This window comes from Anastrepha obliqua, chromosome 3 (assembly GCF_027943255.1).
Source record: "Anastrepha obliqua isolate idAnaObli1 chromosome 3, idAnaObli1_1.0, whole genome shotgun sequence".
In the NCBI taxonomy this organism is placed as follows: Eukaryota; Metazoa; Arthropoda; class Insecta; order Diptera; family Tephritidae; genus Anastrepha; species Anastrepha obliqua.
This window is the reverse complement of record NC_072894.1, coordinates 99,298,622-99,312,218: the sequence shown is the minus strand read 5'-3', so window position 1 is coordinate 99,312,218 and position 13,597 is coordinate 99,298,622. Positions and strand designations below refer to the sequence as shown.

Genomic DNA, 13,597 nt, shown 5'->3' with positions numbered 1-13,597 from the left:
TTTTCTGCCTAGTGCAGGACATCCGCAAGGAATGGACGTCCATTTCACAGAATCGCCTAATGATGGTCTCAGAGATAGAAATTTTGTTTAAGTGCTATGATGATGATAAACAGTTCACTAGACAGGGCTAGTTAACTGAGGCGGTAGCCTTTGGTCGGGGAAAATCCGAGTAATTCCGGCAACGTAGAACCGGCTGCCATGGGAATATGTGCTATCTCAAGCTACAGTGGCCTCTAAAGTAACCAGCTAAAAGTCTTAAGCTGCAATTAGTGGTGCCGTACCTTAGCCATAACCATAACCATAACAATCGGCTGTTCTGATGTTGTAGCAGCATAAATCAGTGACATCACTGTAAACGTTTATAGTTGCTGCACCATAAGGCCATAACCATAACCGTATCCGTATGTAGCTATTGGATTTTGGTTTTTTCCCCGTAACCTTACCCAGCTGCGAAATACTTTACATTTGTTTTGATATCGAATATTACATTTGTTTTGATACGAATATTAGCATTGAACGACGAAAAATGAATTGACTTAGTGGAAAATTATTCATGTTTTTATGACAAAATGCAAATGTGGTCATTAATTCTACTTCAATATCAGCTGTTTATGGTTGCGGCATGACTAATGGACAAATGCTGTAACGGCTGTAATGTTGCGGCTATGGTTATGGTTACGGCTCCACTAATTGCAGTTTAAGTCTACACTGATGAGTGAAAGTAGCTTATCAGAAATTCCTTTTTGCGGTATTAGGAATTATTTTTCTTGTTGCTAACCGATCGAATTACGCCCCATGCTCAATGAATTTCTTCTGCTCTCACTTTCCGCGAAATTCGTTAACTTCGTTAATTTCGCTTTCACTTCAGCTATCTAGGCAAACTTCAGCTCTCGTGGCAAACTTCAGCTATCTCGGCAAACTTCAGCTATTTTGAACACTTCCTTTTTCAACAATTCGCTGGCAACACAAACCGGGTTCTTGTAGCAGCGTACACATTCTCCATATATATACTAGGAGTGCTGCTGAAGTTACACTCATTGGCCGGATATAAATTCGAGTTATTTCTGTTACGAAGGACCGACTGTCGCGGGCACGATTACCAATTGGGTTGTTTCAATAGTTTAAATCTGACTAGTTAGTTGTTGTAGCAGCATAACTAAAATCGGGCTTAATTAAATTAAATTAAAATTAAAATTGTCAGCCTATGTTGGGCCTATGACACCGGAGCAAACACGGATTTATATCCGGCCAAAGGCTGTCACATCAACAGCATAATTTCAAAATATTATAACAATAACGGAAGGGCGGATGCAAGAATGATAGACTTACCAGATTTGGCCATTAACAATGGTGAAAAACCAAATTATGCGAACAACTTCGGCTGCCACATCCCGTAGGATTCGACACGCGCATTCTGCACGATTATTCCACATGTATTCACCACACACGTGTTCAATCAGTCATCAGTCCAGTTATATGGAGAGCGCTGCTGAAGCGATACTCGTTGGTCGGATATAAGTCCGGGTAGTGCCGGTTACGTAGAACGGACTGTCGTGGGAACCACCCCATTAACATCAGCCAATCAGCTGATGCTCCCAAATTCGCTGAGATCCGGTTAGCGGTCTGATACTGGTCCCACCTGCTGAATTCTTTTCACCTGGTGCTTTTTTGCTGGTGCTTGATGGCTTGGTTAAGTACATATTGAGTATCTTTGCCGCAACTATGCCGATTTGGTACTTCGCCGCCCCCTCCTCTCTCTTTGAATGCCAAATTTTACCCATAAAAAATTAGAAAATGTTTAAAATTGAATTCCTACCTTGAGCTCAATAAATAATTGAAATACAATTATTTTCGTTTTCACTTACAGGCAAAATTAAAATATGCACTTAAGTTAGGTTCGTTTTTTTTATATGACCGTATAGCACCGTATGAATTAATGATTTAATAGCAACAAAAAATGCATATTTTTGTATTAACTACTTTCTAATATTTTATGTTCATGTTTTTCATTTGCTCTAAGACAAACTTCGTAAGACACCAAAAACGCATTGCGCGTGTTGTGACAGTTTTAAACCTTCTTGTAAGTAAGAAAGCCAACGATTCGATGTATGATTTGTTGGCAAATGTGAAAGAAACCAAAAACATGCATATATATCTACATATATATTAATAAAAATTTAATTGCAATTTATTTTTCGCAACATGATTTTCGGCTTAAATATTTGGGGCAATAGAATTTGTATGACAACAAAAATTGTCATTAAACGTAATTGTAAATAATCCATATTTTGAAATTGTATTTTAAAAAAATTATATTTATGAATTAATTACAAATAATAGTAATGAGTACGATTTACCGCTAACGAACCAAATTCTATATTCGCTGCTCAAGCACTTGACACCTTGATATACATACATACACACACAATTATATTTACACTGGAGCACTGGAAACACACATCCGGACACACCTGCAATCGAAATCACTTTAGCATTAAGTTGTGCCCCATTAGTGTAGGAATATCACACACACACACATGTAATATACGTATACAGATATATATTAATGTATGAAAACGTAATTGTTTTTGTGACGCTATTTGAAATCAAAAGAAGAAGTAACATTAAATCGAGGCCCAGCTGGCGCTATTCCTCGACTGTTTTAAATTAAATTTAAAATCTCTTTGGTCCAAATTTTTCCAAGTTTTTAATTAAATAAATTTACTTTATTTGAATTAATGTTTATAATTTGTATATTTTTAAGTGCTTACATGAATAAATATAACACAAAAATTAAAAAAAAATCATATATATTATATATAGATAAAGTAATACATGTATGTATTTTTAAAATAATTATACATTTTTCGGCCTCTTGCACTAACTTTTCTCATATTAATCACAAGCAGCACTTTAATGGAACTTTTAGCCTCCACACATTGTACTTAGTATGTACTAACCTTAACAAACACACTTTTGTTGAGTTACAATAATTTTTTGTTTTTGTTTTTTACATTCAATACTGTTATAATGAAGAATAATATTATATTTTGTACAATTCCTTTTAATCACATTTGTATAGTTTAATTCTATTTCTTCTTTCGAAAGGTACATTTGTTAGCTTCTATGCAATTCCTGTATCGTAACTATCAAGTTTAATATAACAATTCAACTATATGACAATATAAAAAATATGAATCTGTAACAACAAAAATTGATAACTAATTATTTTTTAATGTAAATATTTTCTACAATTTTTTTGTATATTTAACCAATCGGTCGGTCATCCTAAGCTCCTGCTTATCACTTTGTGATTTGTGAATGATGTTTTATTAAAAAAAATTATTAGACTAATAATAATTACAGTAATTATCACCACTAACAAAATGTTCGCCAAATGCATGTTGTTGGTTTTGTTGTTGTAACAGCATATACAAGGCCTCTGCTTTACGCGAAGCTTTAGCAAGTGGCGAATAGATGAAGCAACTGGCATATCTTGGCGACGCTGGAATACAAGGTGAAGTCCAAAATAAACAAGACTGGCGTCATAAAAATGTTTTTGATGGCGCCATTCCTTTTAATGAGTTAGTGCGTTGGAAGTTACATCCCTAGCTGACTTCCAGTGGAAGTTCGATGACATTCGGTTCAGTGGAAGCGAAGTTATCGCGTCTAAAGTGTCAGTATGTTTGTGCCATCGGTACAAAAACGAGTTTCGAACCAGGAGCTAATATCAAATTTTGTTTTAAAAGCGGTAAAATGTGTACCGAAACATTCTAAATGGTAATGAAGGTGTAGTCCGTGCCAGAGTTCATGAGTGGTTAACACGTTTCAGAGATGGTTGTGAGGACATAAATGTCGATAAACATACGGGCCGCCCAAAATCAGTAATCACTGAAAACTCCAGCGAAATGATCCATAAATTTATGAAAAATTAAATCATCGTTGAAATTCATGGAATCGGAGTTGAATATCTCCATAACATCGATTTATCACATTTTAACTAATTATTTGAACTTAATTCTGCACAAGTTAACCGAGGATCAAAAACTGCTCAGAATTCAACATTCGAAAGACCCCATTAAAGAGTCGAGAAAAGACAAGAACTTCCTTTACAACATTGTAACTGGTGATGAAACGTGGTGTTTCCAATATGAACCTAAAACTAAGCGTCAAAGTTTCGAATGAAAGGCCACCCAAAAAATCTCGTTTGGAGAAGTCAAAAAACAAGTCGATGCTCATTTATTTGGCCAAGGGAGTTGTCCACAAGGATTTTTTGACTAGGAATCGCATTTTAACCATCAATCACTCACCGTATTCGCCTGATATAGCTCCCTGTGACTTCTACCTATTCGGAAAATTGCATTGGCCATGAAAGGAAAATGTTTTGCGTCCGTAGAGGCCATCCAAAAGGCTTTCACCGACATCCTGAGTAACATTCCGGCCAATGACCTGAAACACTCTTTCGAAAAGCTCAAAACAGTGTATCGAGGCCAGAGGGGACTATTTTGAATAAAAAAAACTCGAAGTTATCAAAACAAAGCTCCTGTCGTTTCTATTTTAGCTCAGTCTTGTTTATTTTGGACTTCACCTTGTAGACCTGCCTAAAATTACATTTGTGAAATACTGAGTTAAGCCACCTTTGTGAGGTTTAACTATACTAGATAACTTTGTTGTTGCTTTCGCATGCAAATTTTTCATCAAGTGAGCCGAGCTGAGATATGGTGCGTAAAGAAGTGGCGAATAGAAGAAGCCTACAGTTTTGAGGAATGCTGTTGCTGTAATTTTTCTTAGAACGGATACAAATCCGTTTGATTCCACCATAACTCTGAACCGACTGTAACAACAAGAATTTATATTACAAATAATTTTTGTGCCATTACAATAACTGTGTAGTCTTCAAGGTCAGCCTTATATGGGCTCCGGGACATAGAGATATTGAAGGAAATTGTAAGGCCGACGAACTACTCAGAAAGAGTACTAATGCTCTACTGCTTGAAAACAGAGGCAATATTAGCATTCCTGTGAAAACTTGCAAATTAAGGATAAAAAATAATATTCTCCTGGAGGCTAATAGGTCATGGAGAAAGGAAAATACTTATGTTACAACCAGGCTAATTTGGCCGCAAATAGATAAGAAAAGATCAAGAGAATTGCTCCACCTCTCAAGAGAGATCATCTCGAAAATCGCGGCTTGTGTTACCGGTAGTTAACTGTTAGATAAGCACTCTTCTAGGCTAGAAGTATTTTCACTTGAATACGGCAGAAATTGTAGAGATGAGAAAGAGGAAAATATAGTAGAACACTTCCTCTGTAATTGTCCAGCCGTAGCCGGTGTTGGGTTAAAACCTATTCTACGCTTCATAAAATAGTCTAACTGGTTAAATGAAAACTAAAGAGTAAGGTTCCTGTACAGTGGTACCACAGCGTCCCTACGTAGTCTAAGGGAGTTGGCTACTCTAAGCCGACTGCCACAAATACCTAACCTAACTTGCACCCACTGTAACTATTTCTGACGCGAGGCTACAACAACAATAGCAACAACAGCAGAGGCTTTAAAGCATGCCCTCTCCCATTTATAACACATGATAATAACTACCTTCAACAGTACAACCAATCCTTTTCCACACACACACATATATATACACATTTATCTCCCACCTTCCACCTACCACATCCACCTGCTAATATTTCAATAAGGCTTCAATCATTTCGTATTTTTGCAAATCTAACACACTGCCAATCATACGTTTTTTGAATATCGGCACAGTACGTTCCGTCAGTATGTCGTATTCATCTACCAATTCTGCTGCGCTTTGGCTTTTTGGTGATATCGCATTGTTGTTGTCATTCTTGTTACTTTTTTGTTGTGACCTGCCACTCTGTTGCTCAACTCCAACTTCATTGTTTCTTTCATCCGTATCCGAACTGTCCGATGATGAGGAGAGTTCTTGCACCGCTTCCGAAACTTTATCCAAATCGGGTAATTCACTGGCGTTCGATACGAAAAATGGCACTGAGAAAGCCGACATGCAAAAACCATAAGCACCAAATTGACGCAATTGTTGTCTGAATATCGTTTCAGGATACAATATTGTGGGGTCCAATTGGTAGTCGCGTATAAACTGTGTCACTGTGTCGTAGTAGATTTGCATGAATTCATGAAAATGCGCATCTCGTAGCGGCTTCTCGGTGCAGGCGTAAAGGTAGTGTACCAAATCTAAGATTGGCGGTGAATAGCGCGAAATTTGAAAGTCAATCAGTTTGGCCTTAGTCGCGACGTGTTGGTTGGTGGACTGTAAATCGTGTTCGAATAAAATTTGAATTAATTAAGTTTCGAAATTTATGCAATATTTTGTGTTTTGGTATGACATAATTTGCTATAGACTGTGGATTATTATTTATTTTGGAAAATTATTGTTTACTTAATGCAGGTTGGTACTAGACTATCGGCGAATTCAATGCTCGCTGCAGGCATAAAGTGGAACTAAAATTTGATTGTGATCGATTCTGACGACAGGTGGTTATAGGTTAGCAAATCGACTCAGATTTATAAGTATATTCGGCCACGGACTGCCACTTCAGCAGCATTTCTCAAAACCCCATGAGTAATGTTCTATAATGTTACAACAACAAGTATAAAATCCAATCTTCACACAAATATTTTCTCTGACTCTTTCGACTTTCTAAGTATTTCCAGCATTTAAACACCTAATCTCGATATGAAAAGTTTCGGGTGCGAGCATCTTAAAATTTTGTAAAAGAAAGTCGTTTAAGGGCGAGCTGGAGTGAGCTCTAGGACATGGAGAGATTACGGGAAATGAGGAAATAAACGCTTGCTCGAGGGTTTGATTGATGGAGTCCCAAAGTTTAAGATGTTTTGGGTTTTCTATTTTTATAAATCGAAGAAAAGATTCCAGCCTCACTGTTAAACTAACCAGAAGCTGTTCAGAGTGTTGAGGTACCTTTGACAAACGAACTTAAAAATAAATAAATAATTGACACGTACACTTCTGTTAGGCGTTTGGCCGAACTCTTCCTCCTATTTCAGATATGCGTCTTGATGTTCCACTGGGTACTTACTGATTTTTAAAGTAATGAATGCAATATTGCTCATCAGAATACTTGGTTTGGAAAGATAGAGAGCTCAACCAAGACTGGGAAAAAAAACTTCAGATTTTAAGTGGAAAATTTTTCAAAAGCTTTAAGGCAAGGTGGAGACGGTATCGGTATCGGTATGATTTTGACATTCAAACCACCAAAACGAAAAAAAAAAAACAAATTAGCTCTAGTAATGCGACCTTATTCGAATTCGTCTTGGTTTCAGCAAGAACTGGACTTGATGCCCGAGATGATTTCTCTTTTAGTTGTGGGAATTCTATCGAACAAATTGGAAAAAATCAGGATCCAAGGCACATTGAACAGGTAGTAACAGTAGAGCGAAAACAACAACGGCAATGTATTTTGTTTTTGCTTTGGTTCCTAGAATGTCAAAATCTATAAACAAAGCTTGACAATTTAGAGACCAAGTAAATAGAAGAAAAATCAAATCAACTGCTCTACTGCCGTACGCTTTAGAATATGGCTTACTAGTATCCAATTTATGTCTGTTTGTCATTGTGGGCTTGACAGTTGCTCCAAAGAAAAATAATGATGTGAGATTATCCGAAACAAAATCGTGAGAGTAATTTCGGCTGCCATATCGTAGGGGATTCGGCTGCAGAATTTTGTACGCACATTTCACGTGTATTATTTACGCTCATCCAATCAGATGGCAAAGGATGAAACAAGTATTGAGTTTTTCGTATATCACCAACACAGTCTCAGTTTTGCCATACACAAACCGTTGTCACATACCCCGTTACGTCAGCAAATCAGCTGTTTCCTTCAAATTCGCTAAGAGCCGGTGAAATGGTTTGAAGCTACTTCTTAAAACTTCTACACCAGTCCAACTGTCTCACTCCTCCCATACCAACCTCGATGGGATCATATCATATCTGTAAACTTACATCAAACTCATAGAGAATATTATTGTTCCAGAAGTCGCCATGACAAATCACCGAATAGGGCGCATACGCTACACCATTGACCGCGTCCAAACAAATCTCATGAAAATTAGTCTCGATTTTCTGCAATGCCTGCAACACTTCCTCCATCTGCGGCGTATGCTCACCGCTCTCCTTCAAATCTGCCTCGAGCATGTGTCGTGTGCGTCGCACATATTTCTTGCCAAACTCCAATGACACCACTTCCATATCCAACGTAAACAAATTATCATCCATTTGTGCCACCAAAGCGGCAAACCGTTGCGGCTGGCGCGCTTGCAGCACGAACGACATCGCATGTAACTGCGCAATGGCACGAAATGCGCACACCACCAAATCGTAGGTGGGCAAATTAGTGCGCGAATTAATCGTAAAACCTGCATTGGACAAATCTTCGAATATAATAAACTCGGCACTATCCTCCAATGAGGCAAACAACATTTGCGGTGCGACGCTGAAGTGAGCGCAATGAGCAGCATCGTGCGTCGCGTCAAGCGCCGCAAATTCACTAAATACAGTCGCATACATAAACACTTCGCGCGCGTAAACATCCTTGACGCGCATGTGCGCGCGGCGCGCCGGGCTTTTAGGCGCTATTTTGAGTATTGTATGAAGCGGACGTAAAGTCGTTAATGTAGGAAGTGCGCGCTTGGGTGTGAGCAGAACTTTATGCACAGAACCGTATGAATTTTCACCTGGGCCACCGATTGGCTGCAAAGACAATTCAAAATCATCGATTGCATTGCGTTTGGCAATTTCCCGGTAAGCGTCTAAAATTTGTGGTGATAGCGGTTCGTTTTGATGTTGTTGTGGTGTCAGTGAATCACCAGAGGATGCACTATTTACGGTGATGGCATTTTTTGTACTGATCGCGGCTTCACTTTTTAGCATATTTGCACTTTATTTACAACCGAAATTAAAGAAAACAAAAATGAATTTCTATATCACTACTGCGCTTCGTTTATTAAAAAAAACTCGAAAAATTTGTTAGCCGCGTATTTACGTTTACTACTCTTCTGCTTTGTATGTGTCCAACTGGCTGACTGATTCCATCAAATAGCCGCTACCAAGCTTTTATAGTCAATCAGCTCGAGTGAGCGCTCAACGTTCTACGCTACGCCTGCAGTGATGTTTTCGTTTCGGATGCCGGCTGTATCCGACGCTCTCTGCTGCACTCAGCTGCTCTCGCGCATTATAACGGTGACGCGCGCACACTACGATGTTAGCGGCGGAAATGCTTTCGTTGGTTATTCTGCTGCTGATATTGTTGCTAGATTGTTGTTGTTGTCTCCCATGTGGTTGGGGGTAGCTGTTGCGTTCGTTTAAGTGCATTCGAGCCAGTTCGTTTTTTTGCAGGCTGTTCGTGTTATTATTAATGGGAATATAGCAGGTATTTGATGGGGATTTGCAAACCGTTAAACAGCAGCAAAACAATTATGCAAGCCAACGATCAGTGTGCAAGTCATTGAACCCTTAATAAAGTATAAAACAAAAACAATGAGCTTTTGCTTAGATACTCATAGTTATAGCGGTGATGTTTATTATTCGTTAGCTATTTTATAGGTTCAAGGCCGTTCAAGTGGTGATAAGTAAAATGGTTGATTGGTAAGTTTGAATAGTTCATCGAACTGAAGTGCATGCTGTAGAGAACCTGCTAGTGGGGGTTGAGGTAAGTAACTATTTGTAATAATAGGGAACTAAGATAGTGCATTCTTAAACGTTTACTTATAAGACACATACAATTTGATAATTTAAAAATATAATCCAGTAATGCAGTTTGAAACGTTAACTCGATAGAAAAGAACATGCCAAAAATACATAGAAGAAATTTATTGCTTGCCATGTACACATTGGCCCCTCTATAATTTTATTTAATTCAGTTATAAATAAAAGACGCATGAATATTTTTAAACTAATTTTTTTTTCGAAATAATGAAACTTAGCGCCGTAGCCGAAAGCATTTGCGCATAACCACTATTCGGCGGGGACCGATTCGAAACTCACTGTGGGTATGAGATATCAAATGATAGAATCAAATTTTTGTAGTACTGGTTGCCACTTGCGAGTGCATTTCTGACATGAAAAAAGCCCCTCATAAAAAACATCTGTCGTTCGGAGGCGCCATAAAATTTGAGGTCCCTAAATTTGTGTAGCAACATCAAGACGCACACCACAAATTGGAAGAGGAGCTGGGAAACATACTCAAGAAAGTGTGTAACGGCTAAATATATATATAAAGGGTCTTAGAAGGTGGTGTCTAGGTGTCAGGGGTGAATAATTTGTTATCTTTATCTGACGGTACCTTTTTATATCATCTCTGACATTGTCAAGTAGGTAGATAGATAGATCTACCTTGATGAAGTGATTGAAGTAGCTCTCCGGCACACCCCAAGTAGCTTGAAAGCGCCGTTTTGATGGGACTTCCATTATGAGACTTTCAACAGGCTGATATCTACAGAGCCATCCAGACCTGTTGCTGTAATGGAGAAGATTGACGGAATTTACGTTAGCGCACTGCCACAGGCTGTTGAAGAAAGGAGCACCCAGTTAATCGCAGCTTCACTATCGGAAAAAATCTTAATATCTTCCTCGCAACCACGTTCTCTAAGCATTTTCCATGTATCTCAAAGACTTCTGCCTGAAAAACACTAACAGTATTCGTCAATTTTAAGGAAATAGATATTGTAAATTGGCTGATTTAGAGAAAAGCCCTGTTCCGATTCCCGCGTTCATTTTGTAACCGTCAGTGGACCTCAGTGAATACAGAGGTGCCAGCTTCGGAGCAAATTTTTCCCTCGTTCCAATATTTTTTTCACAAATGCTGTCGGTTTGCGAGTTAAATATTTTGTTATTACTTTTAGAGGTCATTTGTGTAATCTTTCATCCTGAATTAAGTTTGGTCGTAGTATTCGCTTCAATTCCATCGTCTTGAAGCGAAAATAGCTGTGACTATGTACTTACTGAATCAAGGTGTCGCCTATTGGATATTCCACCTAAGCCTCGTCTCTTCAGCATCGACAGCTATCGTTGGAAATTAAATCCATCCTCATATCGTGTATGGGCAGTGCCCTCCTAATATACCAATTGCCAAACTGATGGGGAGGCAAGCAAGATATATAATATTAGCGATTTATACCTTTTTTCCTTGATTTTAGTTCAGATTCAGTGCTCTGTTGTCTAATAGGTAGGCGCCGTAGGCCATTTGCTTTTTGCCTCCTTGATATGTAACAAATTAAGTGATACTTGGAAAAAAATAGTGCGATGCCTATAATCTGGGTAGACTAATTGTTGACTCTTGTAAAGCTAGAATTCCATACCGTTATGGCTTTCAGCACTTTAGTCAGTTGAAAAATTTTAAAGCCATAATTCCTGGAATCTTTTGATATGAAGCTCTAGCTTATCTCCTTCGACAGTTCGTCCACAATGCTAGTTCGCTAGTGTCGGCAGTTCATCCAGGAATGTTTCCGTGAATTGGTTCGTAAAATAGTTGTGGACTCTGTATCCTGATCCATGATGTGTTTCGAATGCGTTCCTCTACAGGAATTCTTATGGAAAATTATTTGTAATCTAAAGAGAATGAAGGAGTAGTGCAATCCCATTTTGGATTTTTGTATTTCCAGAAATAAGGTCTGAGTTGTGTTTAGTTTAGTTTTATTACAGCAAAATTGATGCATTATACAGTTATTATTGGACCCATGATGAAAAGATGTTTAGAGGTGTGTTATTTAGGAGACCGTGATTCGGCTCTGAGTGAATTTGACAAAATCAACTGATGGGCTGACGCCACTTGAGATGTGTTTAACAAAATTTATGTTGTGTTAGTGATATACAAAAAAAAAACAAAAAATCAACCAATGCCATTTCGTTGCCGACTGAACAACGACTGATTGGACGAGTGGGGAATACATTTGAAATGGAGTGGCAGTCAAAGTTCCCCTCTCAATTTTCGTTTTCACCATAGTTAAATAGCAAACCTATCATCCTTGTTATTGGCCCAAAATGCACTGCGATGCATCTCTGATGTGGTTTATCATGCCTGAGCGCAAGCATCAAATTGAAGGTTTTTGATAAATTTGTTTACCTCTTCTGGATTTTTACCATATCGCTAAAGGATTTACAACAATATCAGTTAGGTGTACGAATCATCGTTTCGCAAGAGCTGCACATTTGCAAGTTATGGACTCTGGAGTTTCATCATCTAGTTCGCAAAAGCGGCAGACACTCGCTTCTACTAAATCTAGATTTCTGAGATGGTATCGAAGATTACAATATTTCGTGTAGTTCTCAGTGAGAATTCGCAAATCATCTCTATCCAGATTTTAGAAACTAGTTGATGCTCTGGGTGTCCATACATACATATGTATATGCGCACTAGCCGATATATATAGGTACGTGGCTGGACTTATCGCTCCCGGTTCACTCGAACAGTCGGTTCTTCATTATCGGAATTACCTGGACTTATATCCGTTCAAGTAATACCACTTCGTCCTTATTTAGCAAATATTTTTGTGGAATATTTTTTGCGGAAATCATGTGTGCACAGAAAACAGATAAATATGCCTGATTCGTACTAGCCCTACCTAGAAAGGAAAGCAGAACTATCGTAGGCATACTGACAGGCCACAATTTCCTAGCGACACGTGCATATAAGATAGGGATTCCTCAAGTATCAGTTCTGGGCCCACTGCTATGGAACCTAATGCATGATGGGGTTCTTACTAAAGTTATTGGATTCGCGGATGACATCGCGGTGGTTATGGTAGCAAAACATATCCACGAAATCGAGAGGATCGCTAGCGAATTAGTAAGCAGGATCAAGATTTGGCTAAGGTCTATGAAGCTGGAATTAGCTGAGTATCTGACCGTGTAGTTCTAATAAACAACAGGAAGATAGTAGAAACTATAATTGTAAATGTTGGGTCAGTAACCATTAGTTCAAAACCCGCTACTAAATACCTAGGAGTGATGGTTGACAGCCGTTTAAACTTCAAAACGCACCTGGGATACGCTGTGAAGAAGGCATCGAGTGTACAGTCCTGTTTGTTGCGAATCATGCCAAACAATGGTGGACCTAGCCACAGCAGAAGAATACTATAGAGCAGGGTAGTCAGCTCGGTTCTTTTGTATGCCGCACCGATCTGGGCTGATGCACTGAACTTAAATAGCTTCACAAAAAAACAGACAGCCGTCTATCGGCTAAGCGCTTTGCAGACTATCTGCAGCTTCCGTACAATTTGGGACGATGCTTCCTTCGTTATAGTGGGACTAGTCCCCGTAGACATTCTGGCGGAAGAAGTGCAGAGAGTGTATATAAGGCTAACTGAACACGGCGGTAGAGCAAGTCGTGAAACTATTGAAGAAGAAGAAAGGCGTCGTTCGATCGCCCACTGGCAAGACCGATGGAACAGATAACTGAAAGTTAGATGGACGCATGGGCTAATACTAATTCTTAGGACGTGGTTGAAAAGGAACCATGGGGAAACAAACTAGCACCTAACCCAATTTCTATCAGGACACTGAGTATTTCGAAAATACCTCCATAGATTCAGCCATGA

The 13,597-nt window shown here is 38.7% G+C and overlaps 1 protein-coding gene across 1 annotated transcript; it reads right to left on the bottom strand.

Annotated features, from left to right (window-relative positions):
• Window positions 1-2,873: 2,873 nt before the first annotated feature.
• LOC129242430 (uncharacterized) lies at window positions 2,874-9,068 on the bottom strand. Its single transcript, XM_054879056.1, has 2 exons — window positions 8,007-9,068; window positions 2,874-6,293 (listed from the first exon to the last, which is right to left on the bottom strand). The coding sequence occupies exons 1-2, from the start codon at window positions 8,931-8,933 to the stop codon at window positions 5,682-5,684; spliced, it is 1,539 nt and encodes a 512-aa protein (XP_054735031.1). The 5' UTR covers window positions 8,934-9,068; the 3' UTR covers window positions 2,874-5,681.
• Between the last annotated feature and the right edge of the window lie 4,529 nt (window positions 9,069-13,597).

Excerpts from the sequence above, each read along its gene's own strand:
- LOC129242430 (XM_054879056.1), bottom strand. The coding sequence starts at position 8,933 with ATGCTAAAAAGTGAAGCCGCGATCAGTACAAAAAATGCCATCACCGTA. Across the intron at positions 6,294-8,006 it reads ATATTCTCTATGAGTTTGAT|TCCACCAACCAACACGTCGC; the intron begins GTAAGTTTACAG and ends CACGATTTACAG.